The sequence below is a fragment of the Ranitomeya imitator genome, chromosome 4 (assembly GCF_032444005.1).
Source record: "Ranitomeya imitator isolate aRanImi1 chromosome 4, aRanImi1.pri, whole genome shotgun sequence".
NCBI classification, from domain to species: Eukaryota; Metazoa; Chordata; class Amphibia; order Anura; family Dendrobatidae; genus Ranitomeya; species Ranitomeya imitator.
In genome coordinates, this window is record NC_091285.1 from 477,510,067 (window position 1) to 477,523,911 (window position 13,845).

Genomic DNA, 13,845 nt, shown 5'->3' on the forward strand with positions numbered 1-13,845 from the left:
TAAAATAGTCATCAGTACACAGCTACCATTATTTACAGTGATTCTGATTAACACCATGTAAAGTGTACATGTTCTAGCAGGATTTTCCTGACATTTTCATAGTTGTATTTTTCAGCAAAAGACACTATCTCTAAACAATCTTACAAAGAAAAACATCCAAGCCTGGCTTTTGCTGTAAAATGCAAGTAAAAAATGTCAGGGAAATCCTACTGGAAAAAGTAAACTTTACTGGAGTTAATCAGAATCACTTTAAATGATGGTAGCTGTGTACTGAATATTTAACATACATGTGATTGGATAATTTTGAATCCAATATCCCCATCCCCAATTATAAGAAGGTTTTCACACTTTTAATTTTTTAATTATTATTTTCTCTTTCAAAATGATTTGCTTGTTTTCCGATGGATTTTTACAGATCTTGGGTGATGTTAAAGGTGGAAAGAGTTTTGAAATGATTCTTCTTGCTATGAGTTTTTTTTACATGACAAAAACCAAGCAGTTGAACAGGGGTGTACAGACTTTTTATGTCTACCTTATATTTGTATTTTAGCTATTTTATGCTGATTAGAAAATCATACAAATTGAGGAAGGGCTTGGAACCCCCTTAAAACGTACTACTTAATCCCATCAGAAGGGAATGAATGTCATTTTATAACTAGAGGTCATTAATTTTGAGGAAAGAAATGTTTAACTAACTAGGTCATATAGGTGGCGCATAGGTCATATGCTATCTATGACGTTCAAAGATATTTTAGAAGGACATCTCTGCAGTAAGCTGCTACAACATGCAAATAATGTATGTATGCAATATACAAACATTACTAAATAAAAAATGCACAAAAATATGTGCAGAATGTGTGCATAACCTGAAACCATGAACTTTGAACGAGCAAGGGGTTGGGTGGGTGGTTGAATAAGTAAGAGACTCTAGTGAAAGTGGCACTATATGTTGAATTTGGAGAAACTACTTTTGTTAGATAAGTTATTTAAATTGTTCTTATTTTATTGTTTATACAGATGTGAAGTAATGTACAAAAATTTTAGTCAGGTGTGGAAAGTGAGAATGTTTTCATAACTTGAAGTGTAATATTTTTTTTTTATCTATTACCAAAATGCAAAGTGAACCTAGATCAAATCAATATTTGGTGTTACCACCATTGCCTCCAGCATAGCATCAAGCATCAATTCTTCTATGTGCACATAGTTTTTAAAGGAACTTGGTAGGGAAGATGTTCCAAAGTTCTTGGAGAACTAACCACAGATCTTCTGTGCATGTCAGCTTTTGCAAATCCTTCTGTCTCTTCATGTAATCCCAGACTGACTAGTTGATGTTGACACCAGGGCTATGTAAGGACCATAAAATCACTTCTAGGACTTCTTATTCTTTTAATCCTGAAAAAGTTTTTAATGACATTTACTGTATATTTTGGGTCATTCTCTCATTGTAGACTGAGAGCCAATCAGATTCATCCCTGATGGTATTGCATGATGGATCTCCCTGTATGCATCAGTATTGAGGACACCAAAAACGGGCAATGTTGAGGACCATAGATGCAGTGTTCAGCCAAGAAAACTTGCAGGTGATGAAATACGTACCATGCTTACTTCCCCTCAAAATCGGGGATGTCCAGCAGGGTCATCAGGTCAGAAATGGCAGCAATCAGTTGGACCCAGCTACTTCCATCTACTGCTCAGAGAAGTCTGGTCAGAAGTGGTCTTCATGGAAGAATTGCGGGCAAAACATGGAAACGAGACCAGGTGCCTGAACTATGCACAAATACATAGGAATTTGGGTGCAACAAAATGGCAGTAGATGGTCTGGACTAATTAATCAAAATATGAATTGGTTGTAACAGAACACGCCTTGTTTTCCAAAGAGCTGAAGAGTGATAAGGTTCCTTGCAAGCTTGGGGGTACATTTCAGCAAATGGAGTTGGGAATTTTGTCGACTAATGTTTTTTTTTCAATGATGAATGATACAGGCAAATACTAATCCATCATGCAATACTATCAGGGGGACATCTGATTGGCTCCATATTTATTCTGCAGCAGAGCTATGGTCATAAATGAACAGCCAATTTAATTAAAACTATCTTTAGTGTAAAGAAGAACAAGAAGTCCCGGAAATGATAATATGGCCCCAACGAGCCCTTATCTCAACATCATTGATTCTGTCTGGGATTCCATGAAGAGATGGAAGGATTTGCACCACCCTACTTCCAAGGAAGATCTATAAATAGTTTTCCATTATGTTTGGAACAACCTTCTTGCCGAGTACCTTCAAAAACTTTGTGCATGCATACCTAACATTTATGCTGTTTTTAAGTGGTCACAATATTGATGTGATTTAAATTTCTGTTTTGTTCATTCATTTTTTTATCATTGGACAAAATACAATTAACACTTCTATTTTGTGACACCATTCTTACATTACAGCATTTTTTTCCACGCCTTTACAAAACTTTTGCATGTGTAAAAATGTATATTTTCACTCTTATTTCTGGCTGACATTTTGTGTGGTGTTGAACTGCCAGGAACCCTGTGAAGACATGGACATCATAACTGGCACTATACGCGAGATACACTTCACTGGAACTTTATTATCTACCTTAATGCTGCAGATAATTATTTGGAAGAAGAAACAAACCAATGTTTCAAGTAATCCAATAAGTAATTGACAAAAGCTTTCATGTTATGTCCCAGTTCTGTAACAACTGAGTTGTGCGTAAAACAAAATGTGCCTTTAACTTTAACAATATCACCTAGGAATTCCACGGCATTTGTTCTTATGGTTTTATACATTTACTTTACTCCTTGGTGATTATTAATATTCCTATAATTATAAAACGGAGTATAATGCCCACATGTAAAAAGGGCTGATCCTAGTAATAAAATTTAGTATTTGATATAATTTTAATTGAAGCAATTTTAGCCTTCACAGGTTTTCATAGGCCGAAATTTCGATTTTCATGATCATTATCACATTCACATTACATTCTGACATTCTTTGTGGTGTTTTATTTTCATGCCAAGCAATTTTCTTTTAACAACATTTTGATAAATAATAATTACTAAAAACAAGCAATAGACAATATTTATTCTTACTTCTTACTTTGTCACCTACTGTATGCAGTTTGTGAATCTTAGTGCTAATCCTATAGTATATGTTTTCAAAATGTACATTTATGTAGGTTGATATCAATGATACTAGTATTTTGAATTAACAGTAAAATGGATATAATTGCAAGTTACTTACATTTGCATCGCTTTTTCGCAACAGTCTGTTTAAGGACTAGAAAAATCAGAAAGAGCCAGAGGATTTGAATTCTCCCCATAGTGACTGAGAAGAGTTTGCTGACACGAGATATCTGTACTCTATGTACCTACACAGGAGGCAGAAGACATGTTAATTATTAAATATTTACCACACAGCTTTGAACTTCATTTAAAAAGGTAAAAAGAACACAAATCTGCATCTATCTATCTATCTATCTATCTCATATCTATCTATCTATCTATCTATCTATCTACCGGTATCTATCATCTATCTATCTCATATCTATCTATCTAACTATCTATCTATCTCATATCTACCATCTATCTATCTATCTATCTCATTATCTATCTATCTATCTATTTATCTATCCCATATCTATCTATCTATCTATCTATCTATCTATCTATCTATCTATCTATCTATCTATCTCATATCTACCATCTATCTATCTATCTATCTCATTATCTATCTATCTATCTATTTATCTATCCCATATCTATCTATCTATCTCATATCTATCTATCTATCTATCTATCTATCTATCTATCTATCTGTCTATCTATCTATCTATCTATCTCATATCTATATAATCTATCTATCTCATATCTATCTATCTATCTATCTATCTATCTATCTATCTATCTATCTATCTATCTATCTCCTATCTATCTATCTATCTATCTATCTATCTATCTCATATCTATCTATCTATCTATCTATCTCATATCTATGATCTATCTATCTCATATCTATCATCTATCTATCTAATATCTATCTATCTATCTATCTATCTATCCCATATCTATCTATCTATCTATCTATCTATCTATCTATCTATCTATCTATCTATCTCATATCTATCTATCTATCTATCTATCTCATATCTATCTATCTATCTATCTATCTATCTATCTATCTATCTATCTATCTATCTATCTCATATCGATCTATCTATCTATCTATCTCATATCTATCTATCTATCTATCTATCTCATATCTATGATCTATCTATCTCATATCTATGATCTATCTATCTCATATCTATGATCTATCTATCTCATATCTATCTATCTATCTAATATCTATCTATCTCATATCTATCTATCTATCTATCTATCTATCTATCTATCTATCTATCTATCTATCTATCGTGAATACCTAATTCTTGGAGGATACGCTACAGTTGGTTTTGAAGAGAAATAGAATGAAATGTGTCACACTTTTTAAAAGCTTGCAATAGGTCACGTGAAACAGGCCGGATGATAAATAGTTTGTTCAATCCATTTACCTTGGGAAACGGCCATAACCTTGACACAAACAAAAGTTCACATACTACTTTCACCTACAAGTTAAATAAACAGGCTTTGATAGATGTGTTAAACACCACAGCATAAAGAGAATAATTCAAAGATATTTTCAAGAAAAAAAGAGCTCTTAACACTGCAGCAGTTTGCGCATATTTTTCTTAGCTTATTTTGACTGTGCAGAACACTTTAAATCCAATCAAATTGAATTCTTAAAGCGTAACTGTTGTTTTCATTTTTATTTAATAAATCATTAGTATATGTGGAAATAAGAAACATAGTAATATATTTTGTCAGAGAAATCTGCTTCTTTCTCCTCCTAGACTGATTTTTTTTATTTTCAAAATTCTCAATTCTAGAGTAAAAAAAAAATCTGTATTCAGTGTAGACAAAATTGTTACAGCACTGAGATACGAGATGACAGTTACTACTGGGACAATTCTATGATGATGGGAAGTAGTAAGAGGCAGAGTTATTTAACTCTCCTCCTTCTCCCTTCTATATAGAATCTTATCAATTAAAACTGTCATTTCCTACCTAAGGAATCTATTTTCACTGAATACAGATTTTATCGTGAATTGAGAATTTTGAGAAAGAATGATCAGTATAGGAGGAGAAAGAAGCAGATTTCTCAGATACATTACAAGGTTTCTTATTTTCATGTGTACAATTGCTTTATGAAATTTTTTTTTTAAAAGATGGTTATTCTTGGAAGAGCTATTCCCGTCTCAGCTTTTCATGGTTGACACTGGAATAACTGTCACTAGGTGCCATGATATGTTTGGCTTTGCTATATTGCCTCTATAAATCACTTGTTTCCATAGCCCCACCATACTGGCTCCTGGATGGAGTTATTCTTGTTCCAGACATGAAATGTTGAGAAGGGAATAACCCTTTAATGGATTCTTCAAAAACAGACCAAATGACATAAGTATGCAGAGCTTGGTGTCATCAAAGTAGGGAGCTGCAGAGGAATCAATGAGAGGGGTGCAATCTAAGGTTTTAAAGGGAACCTGTCACCTGAATTTGGAGGGACCGGTTTTCGGTCATATGGGCGGAGTTTTCGGGTGTTTGATTCACCCTTTCCTTCCCCGCTGGCTGCATGCTGGCCGCAATATTGGATTGAAGTTCATTCTATGTCCTCCGTAGTACACGCCTGCGCAAGGCAAGATTGCCTTGCGCAGGCGTGTACTACGGAGGACATAGAATGAACTTCAATCCAATATTGCGGCCAGCATGCAGCCAGCGGGGAAGGAAAGGGTGAATCAAACACCCGAAAACTCCGCTCATATGACCAAAAACCGGTCCCGCCAAATTCAGATGACAGGTTCCCTTTAAAATGAAAACTTAGAATATGTGAAGGATCTAGGAACCAGGAGAGAAGTTGCAGAAGCTAGTAGGCTAGTTATGTAGTAGGGTGGCTACTTTGCTCTTCATTCCCATTTGTGCTTGCATGGAGGGAACATGAAATTGTCAGTACGCATTATAAATAAAACACTAGAGATTCGTAGAAAGAATGGAGTTGGACAGTAATGAATGCAATTGTCTATTTAACAGCATTCTGATATCCCTGGCGTTGGCATTAAAAGAGTTCAACCTTTTCCATAAAATACCTTTAAACTCTAGACAATTTCTGTATCTTGTGTAATTTCCTTTAATTGCTTAGGAAGTTATGGAAGATGTCCATCTTTGATTTATGGTCAATAATTGTTTCGGATTATATATGCCATGGAAGCCACTACATGAAGATGCAGTCAATGCCGATTGAAGGTTCATGAAGGGATTCACTTCATCCTTATTGATGTAAGTATGGCCAGCTGCATCTTTTTGTCTGAAGCAGCATACATTTCATTCAGCCATTCCTTGATGTCTCAGAGAGGAGAATTCTATAACTCGTGCAGTTAGCCACTTCTGTAACATCTTACCATTGTAGTTGACATCAGCAGGGATAAGTGTAGCTTACACATAGTTAACAATTAAAAAGGTAATGAGGCCAGCCTCTTTTCCACCACATGAAATGATCGGTGTTCAAAATTTTATTCTTAATAGTAACCAGTGACAAATTCACAATAATCATATGATGTTAATATAATAACCACTTTTTCTCAACTTTGCTAAAGTGCTCATGTCTATGAGTATGTAATTTATAATTATGTTAACAAACGACAGATCATACAATGCTTCTTAAGGAGACTGCTGGGAAGGAACAATACCGATGTAGTCAATCCATATTCAACAACACAGTGAATCAATGATAAAGGTTGAGTAATATAATAAATCACGTGTTAGGTTTGTTTGGCACCCAAAGATTGGGGCTGATTACCGAGATACAAATTCATACAACAAAAGAGGGTTTCCAACAGGAACTCAGTAAACCTTATGGGATACCTATGGTAGAAGCTGCTGAAAGTTGTCAAAATTAGCAGACTAGGGAATCATCGATAAAAGATTATTGGGCAGACATGACTAGAAATAAGCAAATATTTCAATATTCGGTTCAGATTGCGATTACCATATCTGCAATATTCGCTGAACATAGCCATTGGAGTCAATAGGAGTACAGATTATTATTATTATTATTATTTATTATTATAGCGCCATTTATTCCATGGCGCTTTACATGTGAGGAGGGGTATACATAATAAAACAAGTACAATAATCTTGAAAAATACAAGTCACAACTGGTACAGGAGGAGAGAGGACCCTGCCCGCGAGGGCTCACAATCTACAAGGGATGGGTGAGGATACAGTAGGTGAGGGTAGAGCTGGCCGTGCAGCGGTTTGGTCAATCGGTGGTTACTGCAGGTTGTAGGCTTGTCGGAAGAGGTGGGTCTTCAGGTTCTTTTTGAAGGTTTCGATGGTAGGCGAGAGTCTGATATGTTGTGGTAGAGCATTCCAGAGTAGGGGGGATGCACGAGAGAAATCTTGTATGCGATTGTGGGAAGAGGAGATAATAGGGGAGTAGAGAAGGAGATCTTGTGAGGATCGGAGGTTGCGTGCAGGAAAGTACCGGGAGACGAGGTCACAGATGTATGGAGGAGACAGGTTGTGGATGGCTTTATATGTCATGGTTAGGCTTTTGTACTGGAGTCTCTGGGTGATGGGGAGCCAGTGCAGGGATTGACAGAGGGGAGAGGCCGGGGAATAGCGGGGGGACAGGTGGATTAGTCGGGCAGCAGAGTTTAGAATAGATTGGAGGGGTGCAAGAGTGTTAGAGGGGAGGCCACAGAGCAGGAGGTTACAGTAGTCAAGGCGGGAGATGATGAGGGCATGGACTAGGGTTTTTGCAGATTCTTGGTTTAGGAATGTGCGGATCCGTGAAATATTTTTGAGTTGGAGGCGGCAGGAAGTGGAAAGGGTTTGGATATGTGGTTTAAAGGAGAGATCAGTGTCAAGGATTACCCCAAGACAGCGGGCTTGTGGGACTGGGGAGAGTGGGCAGCCGTTTACTGTAATGGATAGGTTCGTTGGGGAGATCGCGTGAGATGGGGGAAAGATGATGAATTCTGTTTTGTCCATGTTAAGTTTTAGAAATCTAGTGGAGAAGAAGGATGAAATAGCAGACAGACATTGAGGGATTCTGGTTAGTAGGGAGGTGATGTCTGGTCCAGAGATGTAGATCTGTGTGTCGTCAGCATAGAGATGATACTGAAAGCCGTGAGATTCTATGAGCTGTCCCAGGCCAAAGGTGTAGATGGAGAAGAGCAGGGGTCCTAGAACTGAACCTTGCGGGACTCCGACAGATAGGGGGCGAGGTGAGGAGGTGGTGTGTGAGTGGGAGACGCTGAATGTACGGTCAGTTAGGTATGATGAGATCCAGGATAGGGCCAATTCTGTGATGCCAAGGGATGAGAGGGTCTGCAGCAGCAGGGAATGGTCCACTGTGTCAAAGGCAGAGGACAGGTCCAGGAGGAGGAGGACAGAGTAGTGTCGCTTGCTCTTGGCGGTTAATAGGTCATTGGTGACCTTAGTTAGGGCAGTTTCAGTGGAGTGGTGTGACCGGAAGCCTGATTGAAAGCGGTCGAAGAAGGAGCAGGAAGATAGATGGGAGGACAGTTCAATATGGACATGTTGTTCCAGTAGTTTTGAGGCAAAGGGGAGAAGTGATATAGGGCAATAGCTAGATACAGAGGATGGGTCAAGAGAGGGCTTTTTGAGGATAGGTGTGATTGTGGCATGTTTAAAGCTTGAGGGGAAAATGCCAGTTGTTAGTGATAGGTTAAAGAGATGGGTTAGGGTTGGGATGAAGACTGTGGTGAGGTTTGGGATGAAGTGGGATGGGAGTGGGTCAAGTGCACAGGTGGTGAGATGCGATCTTGAGAGTAGAGTGGAGAGTCCGTCTTCTGTAATGGTGGAGAAGTTGGTTTTGGAGGTGGAGGGCTGGGTAGTTGGGAGGAAGGGTTCTGGGGGTTGTTTACTAAAATTGTCTCTGATGTTCTCAATTTTCTGCTTGAAAAATGAGGCGAAGTCTTCAGCTGAGATGAGTGGGGAGGGAGGAGGTGCTGGGGGACGGAGGAGAGAGTTGAAGGTGTTGAATAACTGTTTGGGGTTGTGAGACAGGGAGGATATGAGAGATGAGAAGTAGGTTTGTTTTGCTGTGGCGAGCATGGTTTTGAAAGCAGTGAGGGACTGTTTGAATGCGATGAAGTGCTCGATGGAGTGGGATCTTTTCCATCTGCGCTCAGCAGCTCTGGAAGCTCGCCTCAGTTCTTTTGTCATGCTGGTGTGCCAGGGTTGTCTGTTGATTTTGCGAGCTTTGGTATGTGTGAGAGGGGCAAGAGATTCCAAAGCTGCAGCTATTGTGGTGTTATATAGAGTGGCAGCATCATCCGCATTGTGTAGGGAGCTTATGTCTGTGAGAGGGAGGAGGGATTCAGAGAGTGAGTGAAGATCAAGGTGTTTAAGATTTCTGCGAGGGTGTGAGAGTTTGTGGGGTGGGGGTTGTAGACAAGGAGTGGAAAGGGAAGAGAATGTAAGTAGGTTGTGGTCAGAAAGAGGAAGAGGTGAGTTTGAGAGGTTAGATAGGGAGCAGAGGCGGGTGAGAATGAGGTCCAGTGTGTGACCATCTTTGTGGGTGGCTGTAGAAGACCATTGAGTGAGGCCAAAGGAGGAAGTGAGAGATAGAAGTTTAGTGGCAGCTGAGAGGGAAGTGTCAATGGGGATGTTGAAGTCGCCCATGATGATAGTGGGGATGTCAGCGGCGAGGAAGTGGAGTAGCCAGGTGGTGAAGTGGTCGAAGAAGGTGGTGGCTGGCCCTGGGGGACGGTAGATGACAGCCAGTTGGAGGTTGGAGGGGGAGTAGATGCGCACAGAGTGCACCTCAAAGGAAGGGAGGATAACAGAGGGTGGCAGTGGGATTGGGGTGAAGGAGCAGTTATCTGACAGGAGAAAACCAACTCCTCCGCCATGCTTGCTGCTGGGGCGGGGTGTGTGAGAAAGGTGGAAGCCACCGTAAGAGAGTGCCGCAGGGGAGGCTGTGTCAGAAGGGGTGAGCCAGGTTTCAGTGATGCCGAGGAAGGAGAGTTTGTTATTGATAAAGAGGTCATGGATAAATGGAAGTTTATTGCAGACAGAGCGTGCGTTCCATAGTGCTCCAGATAGGGAAATTGGGGGAGTGGGGGCAGGATGAATGGGTATGAGGTTACTGTGGTTGCGAGGACGTGTAGAGGATCGTGGCAGGGGATTAGAAATGAGTGTGGGGATGTGATGAGGAGGGCCAGGATTTGGGGATATGTCGCCAGCAATGAGGAGCAGCAGACAGAGCGTTAGAAGGTGTGAGCTGGATAGGTCATGATGTGGCCGTGTGTGCCTGGCGAGAAAGGATTGTATGTGGAGGAATAGTTCTGTGGAGGAGGTGAGATGACTGGGGAGGATGGAGGGAGAAATGACTAGTTCTTTACTTGGTGGAGGGACTACAGGAGATAGGAAGAAATAGAGTAGTATGGGGGTGAATGTGACAAGAAACCGAAACATTATAGTGGTTTTCTATTCCTTTACCTTCCAGTCAATTCCAGTCCAATTCTAGTCTAATTCATAGCAATTAAAAAACTGCAATTTAAAAATGCAATTTCTAAGATGGTCAGACACGTCTGGTCAGACTCATGGCTATGAATTTATGGGCACCTAAGGGCTCACAGCTGAGAGGGAGGATGTGGGCGTGTGTGTCTAGAGCACATGTTCACAGTTAAGCCAGGTCATAAAGAGGGGGTGGGGTAGATGGCCACTCAGGTATGCAAGCAAGAAGCAAGGGAAGTGAAATACGAATGGATAGAAAACAATGGGTAAGCAAAGCATACCAGGTGGGAATTATATGCAGTTCACATAAACACACATTGCAGGAAAGGCAGAGTAGATGGACAGCAGCATACCAGGTGGGAATTATATGCAGTTCACATAAACACACATTGCAGGAAAGGCAGAGTAGATGGACAGCAGCATACCAGGTGGGAATTATATGCAGTTCACATAAACACACATTGCAGGAAAGGCAGAGTAGATGGACAGCAGCATACCTGTGGGTAGACAAAACAGCTTGATTAGAGGATACAGGTGGTGATGAGGATGATGAAAGTACAGCAGTGATGAATGGTCAAATGCCCCATGGAATTCTAGTCTAATTCATAGCAATTAAAAAACTGCAATTTAAAAATGCAATTTCTAAGATGGTCAGACACGTCTGGTCAGACTCATGGCTATGAATTTATCAGATGAGCGAATATGTTCAGAAACGATTATCAAACATAAATTCGGCACAAATATGGTACAAATATGGCACGAATATGGCACATTCGGATTCGGGGTTTGCTTTCCAAACATATTCGCTCATCACTAGACATTACTTTATTGCTTGCTTCTTTGTTGCAAGTAAGAAGAAAATGATAACCTGTTTGCTCCCACAAGTGATCTACTGTAGCTCCTTGAATGATTAAGGTGCCTATACCAATCCTTAAATGCTGAATGCATTGGGCACATGAGCGACAGAGCTGGATGATGGAACAATGGAATTAGATGAACTATTGGGATGAATCATGTTTTCTTTATATTATGTGGACATTAAGTATGTTGATCACCTGGTGAACAGATAACATCAAGATATATTATGAGAAGACTACAAGCTAAAGGTTAACAATGCTAACAATGTTAATGGCACCATTTTGCTTCAAATTTCTGGCTCTTGGCATTATGTTGTTGTAACCTTGACACGTATCAACTAACTAAACATTGTTGCAGACAAAGTACTTCATCATCTTGATGCCATTTGTTACTAACAGCCTCTGTCAGCAGAAATTATTTAAGAATAAATTGAGGTAAATTACAAAGAGTTTGTGATATTGACTTAGCATCTAAATTTCCCAACGCTTAATAATATCATGAATCTGTTTGATGTGATGGAAAACAAATTTGATCCATGGAAGCCCTACTGCATAGTTTACATGTATTAAAATAACTGCTTCTTGGTGCAAACACCTTCAGAGGGCTTATGAAGACCATGACTTTGAAGAGTCGGAGCTACTTTGTCGAGAGGAACCTTAACAATATTACGCAAGTGGTGACTTTTTCAAAGAAAAATAAATAAATTTATAGGGATCTATCTAATATATAATTGCCTAGAATACTACTTCCTGCAATTTGTGCCAACTTCCGTGGCTTTGTCCGGAGCTAATGTCCGGAGCTAATGTCCGGAGCTAATGTCCGGAGATAAGTGACGTCAACAGTGTCCAGTGTCTGATTGGTTGCCGCCTGCTGCGAGCGACCAATCAGAAACGTGCCGTACTGTGACACACTCCGCCCGCCATTTTGGTGTCATTTTTGAATTTTTACCTCACAGCAAGTTTCTACTGCGTGGAGGCGGGCCCAGTGACGTTGCTCTTCAAGCTCCTGCCGAATTTCGTCAAAAAAATGATAATACCATTTACCAAAACTATATATATTTAGTTGTGAAGTGGTTCAGTGACATTTTAACACCAATTTTGAACTTTTGTTTGGTGTTTTCTCCATATACTGCCTATTATTTTTGTTCTTTCTTACTATTATTTATTAATTGTATTATTCTTACATTTGAATAAATAAAGTATATATGGATTCTAGACTCCCGATTCTTTAGAATCGGGCTGCCATCTAGTAATACATAAGTGCATATGAGAACTAAGGGGAAAGTTGTTTCCAAGGAGAAATGTCCAGAACACACAGGTTTAAAAATAAATCAGTGCAGAAAAAAACCTGTAGAAAACAAGTCGTGATGTTTTTTAAGAAATCATGACATAAACAATATTTCAACAAGTAGGATGTTTCCATGGTGACCATGTATACAATTCACATTTCAGCTCGAATAATACTGACTATGTTGGATAGTATTTGTGCAAATAGTCTTCTGAGCAGTCAAAAATGCCAAGTAAATATACATAGTGGATACTTTCCTGAAACGGAAAGTACTTGCAAGCAGCATAATACAAAGAATAGCAGGTTTACCCAGAATCCTTTGCAGTAGGCGGAGCTATGCAAATCATCTCTTTCCACCCCTGTCTAATCCACAGCGCTTGGAACCGCCAAGCGTGCAATGCTGCGGATTAGTTTCTAAATTTACACAGGAAACCAATTCCTACCTGTGGACACGTGTTTCGGGCTTTAGGCCCTCATCAGCACAGGGCTGGAATTGGTTGGCTGTATGGAGTGGGGCTCGGTGAGCAAGCGATACATATATGCTAGCCACCTTAGGGAGAGACCCAAGTTGGGCTAAATGTAGCGGGACAAAAGAGACCGAAAAGCCCTCTACTTAAAGGAAATACATACTGGATGCTTTCCTGAAACGGAAAGTACTTGCAAGCAGCATAATACAAAGAATAGCAGGTTTACCCAGAATCCTTTGCAGTAGGCGGAGCTATGCAAATCATCTCTTTCCACCCCTGTCTAATCCACAGCGCTTGGAACCGCCAAGCGTGCAATGCTGCGGATTAGTTTCTAAATTTACACAGTCAACCAATTCCTACCTGTGGACACGTGTTTCGGGCTTTAGGCTCCAGCATAGGGCTGGAATTGTTTGGCTGTATGGAGTGGGTCTCTCCCTAAGGTGGCTAGCATATAAGTAAATATACAGGAATGCTGAATGGCACATTTAAAATTAAGCTATAAAAAAACAAATTTACTTTTTGTCATGTGCTTCCACAATTGCATGGTACATGGTACCATTTCATATTACAGGTTCTGGAGTTGCCCAGTTCATGTACAAAACGGTCTTTTCACAATGCAGTGCAGTCCATAGGTGTT

General features: G+C 39.6%; 1 protein-coding gene across 1 annotated transcript in view; it reads right to left on the reverse strand.

Annotated features, from left to right (window-relative positions):
• The window catches only part of LIPC (lipase C, hepatic type), a 305,016-nt gene extending 300,542 nt beyond the window's left edge, over positions 1-4,474 (reverse strand). Inside the window, exons 1-2 of the mRNA XM_069762120.1 lie at positions 4,436-4,474; positions 3,257-3,383 (exon numbers count right to left, since the gene is read on the reverse strand). Coding sequence (XP_069618221.1) covers positions 3,257-3,335 — 79 coding nt within the window. The 5' untranslated portion in view covers positions 3,336-3,383; positions 4,436-4,474. The remainder of the gene's footprint in view (positions 1-3,256; positions 3,384-4,435) is intronic.
• Positions 4,475-13,845: the final 9,371 nt, after the last annotated feature.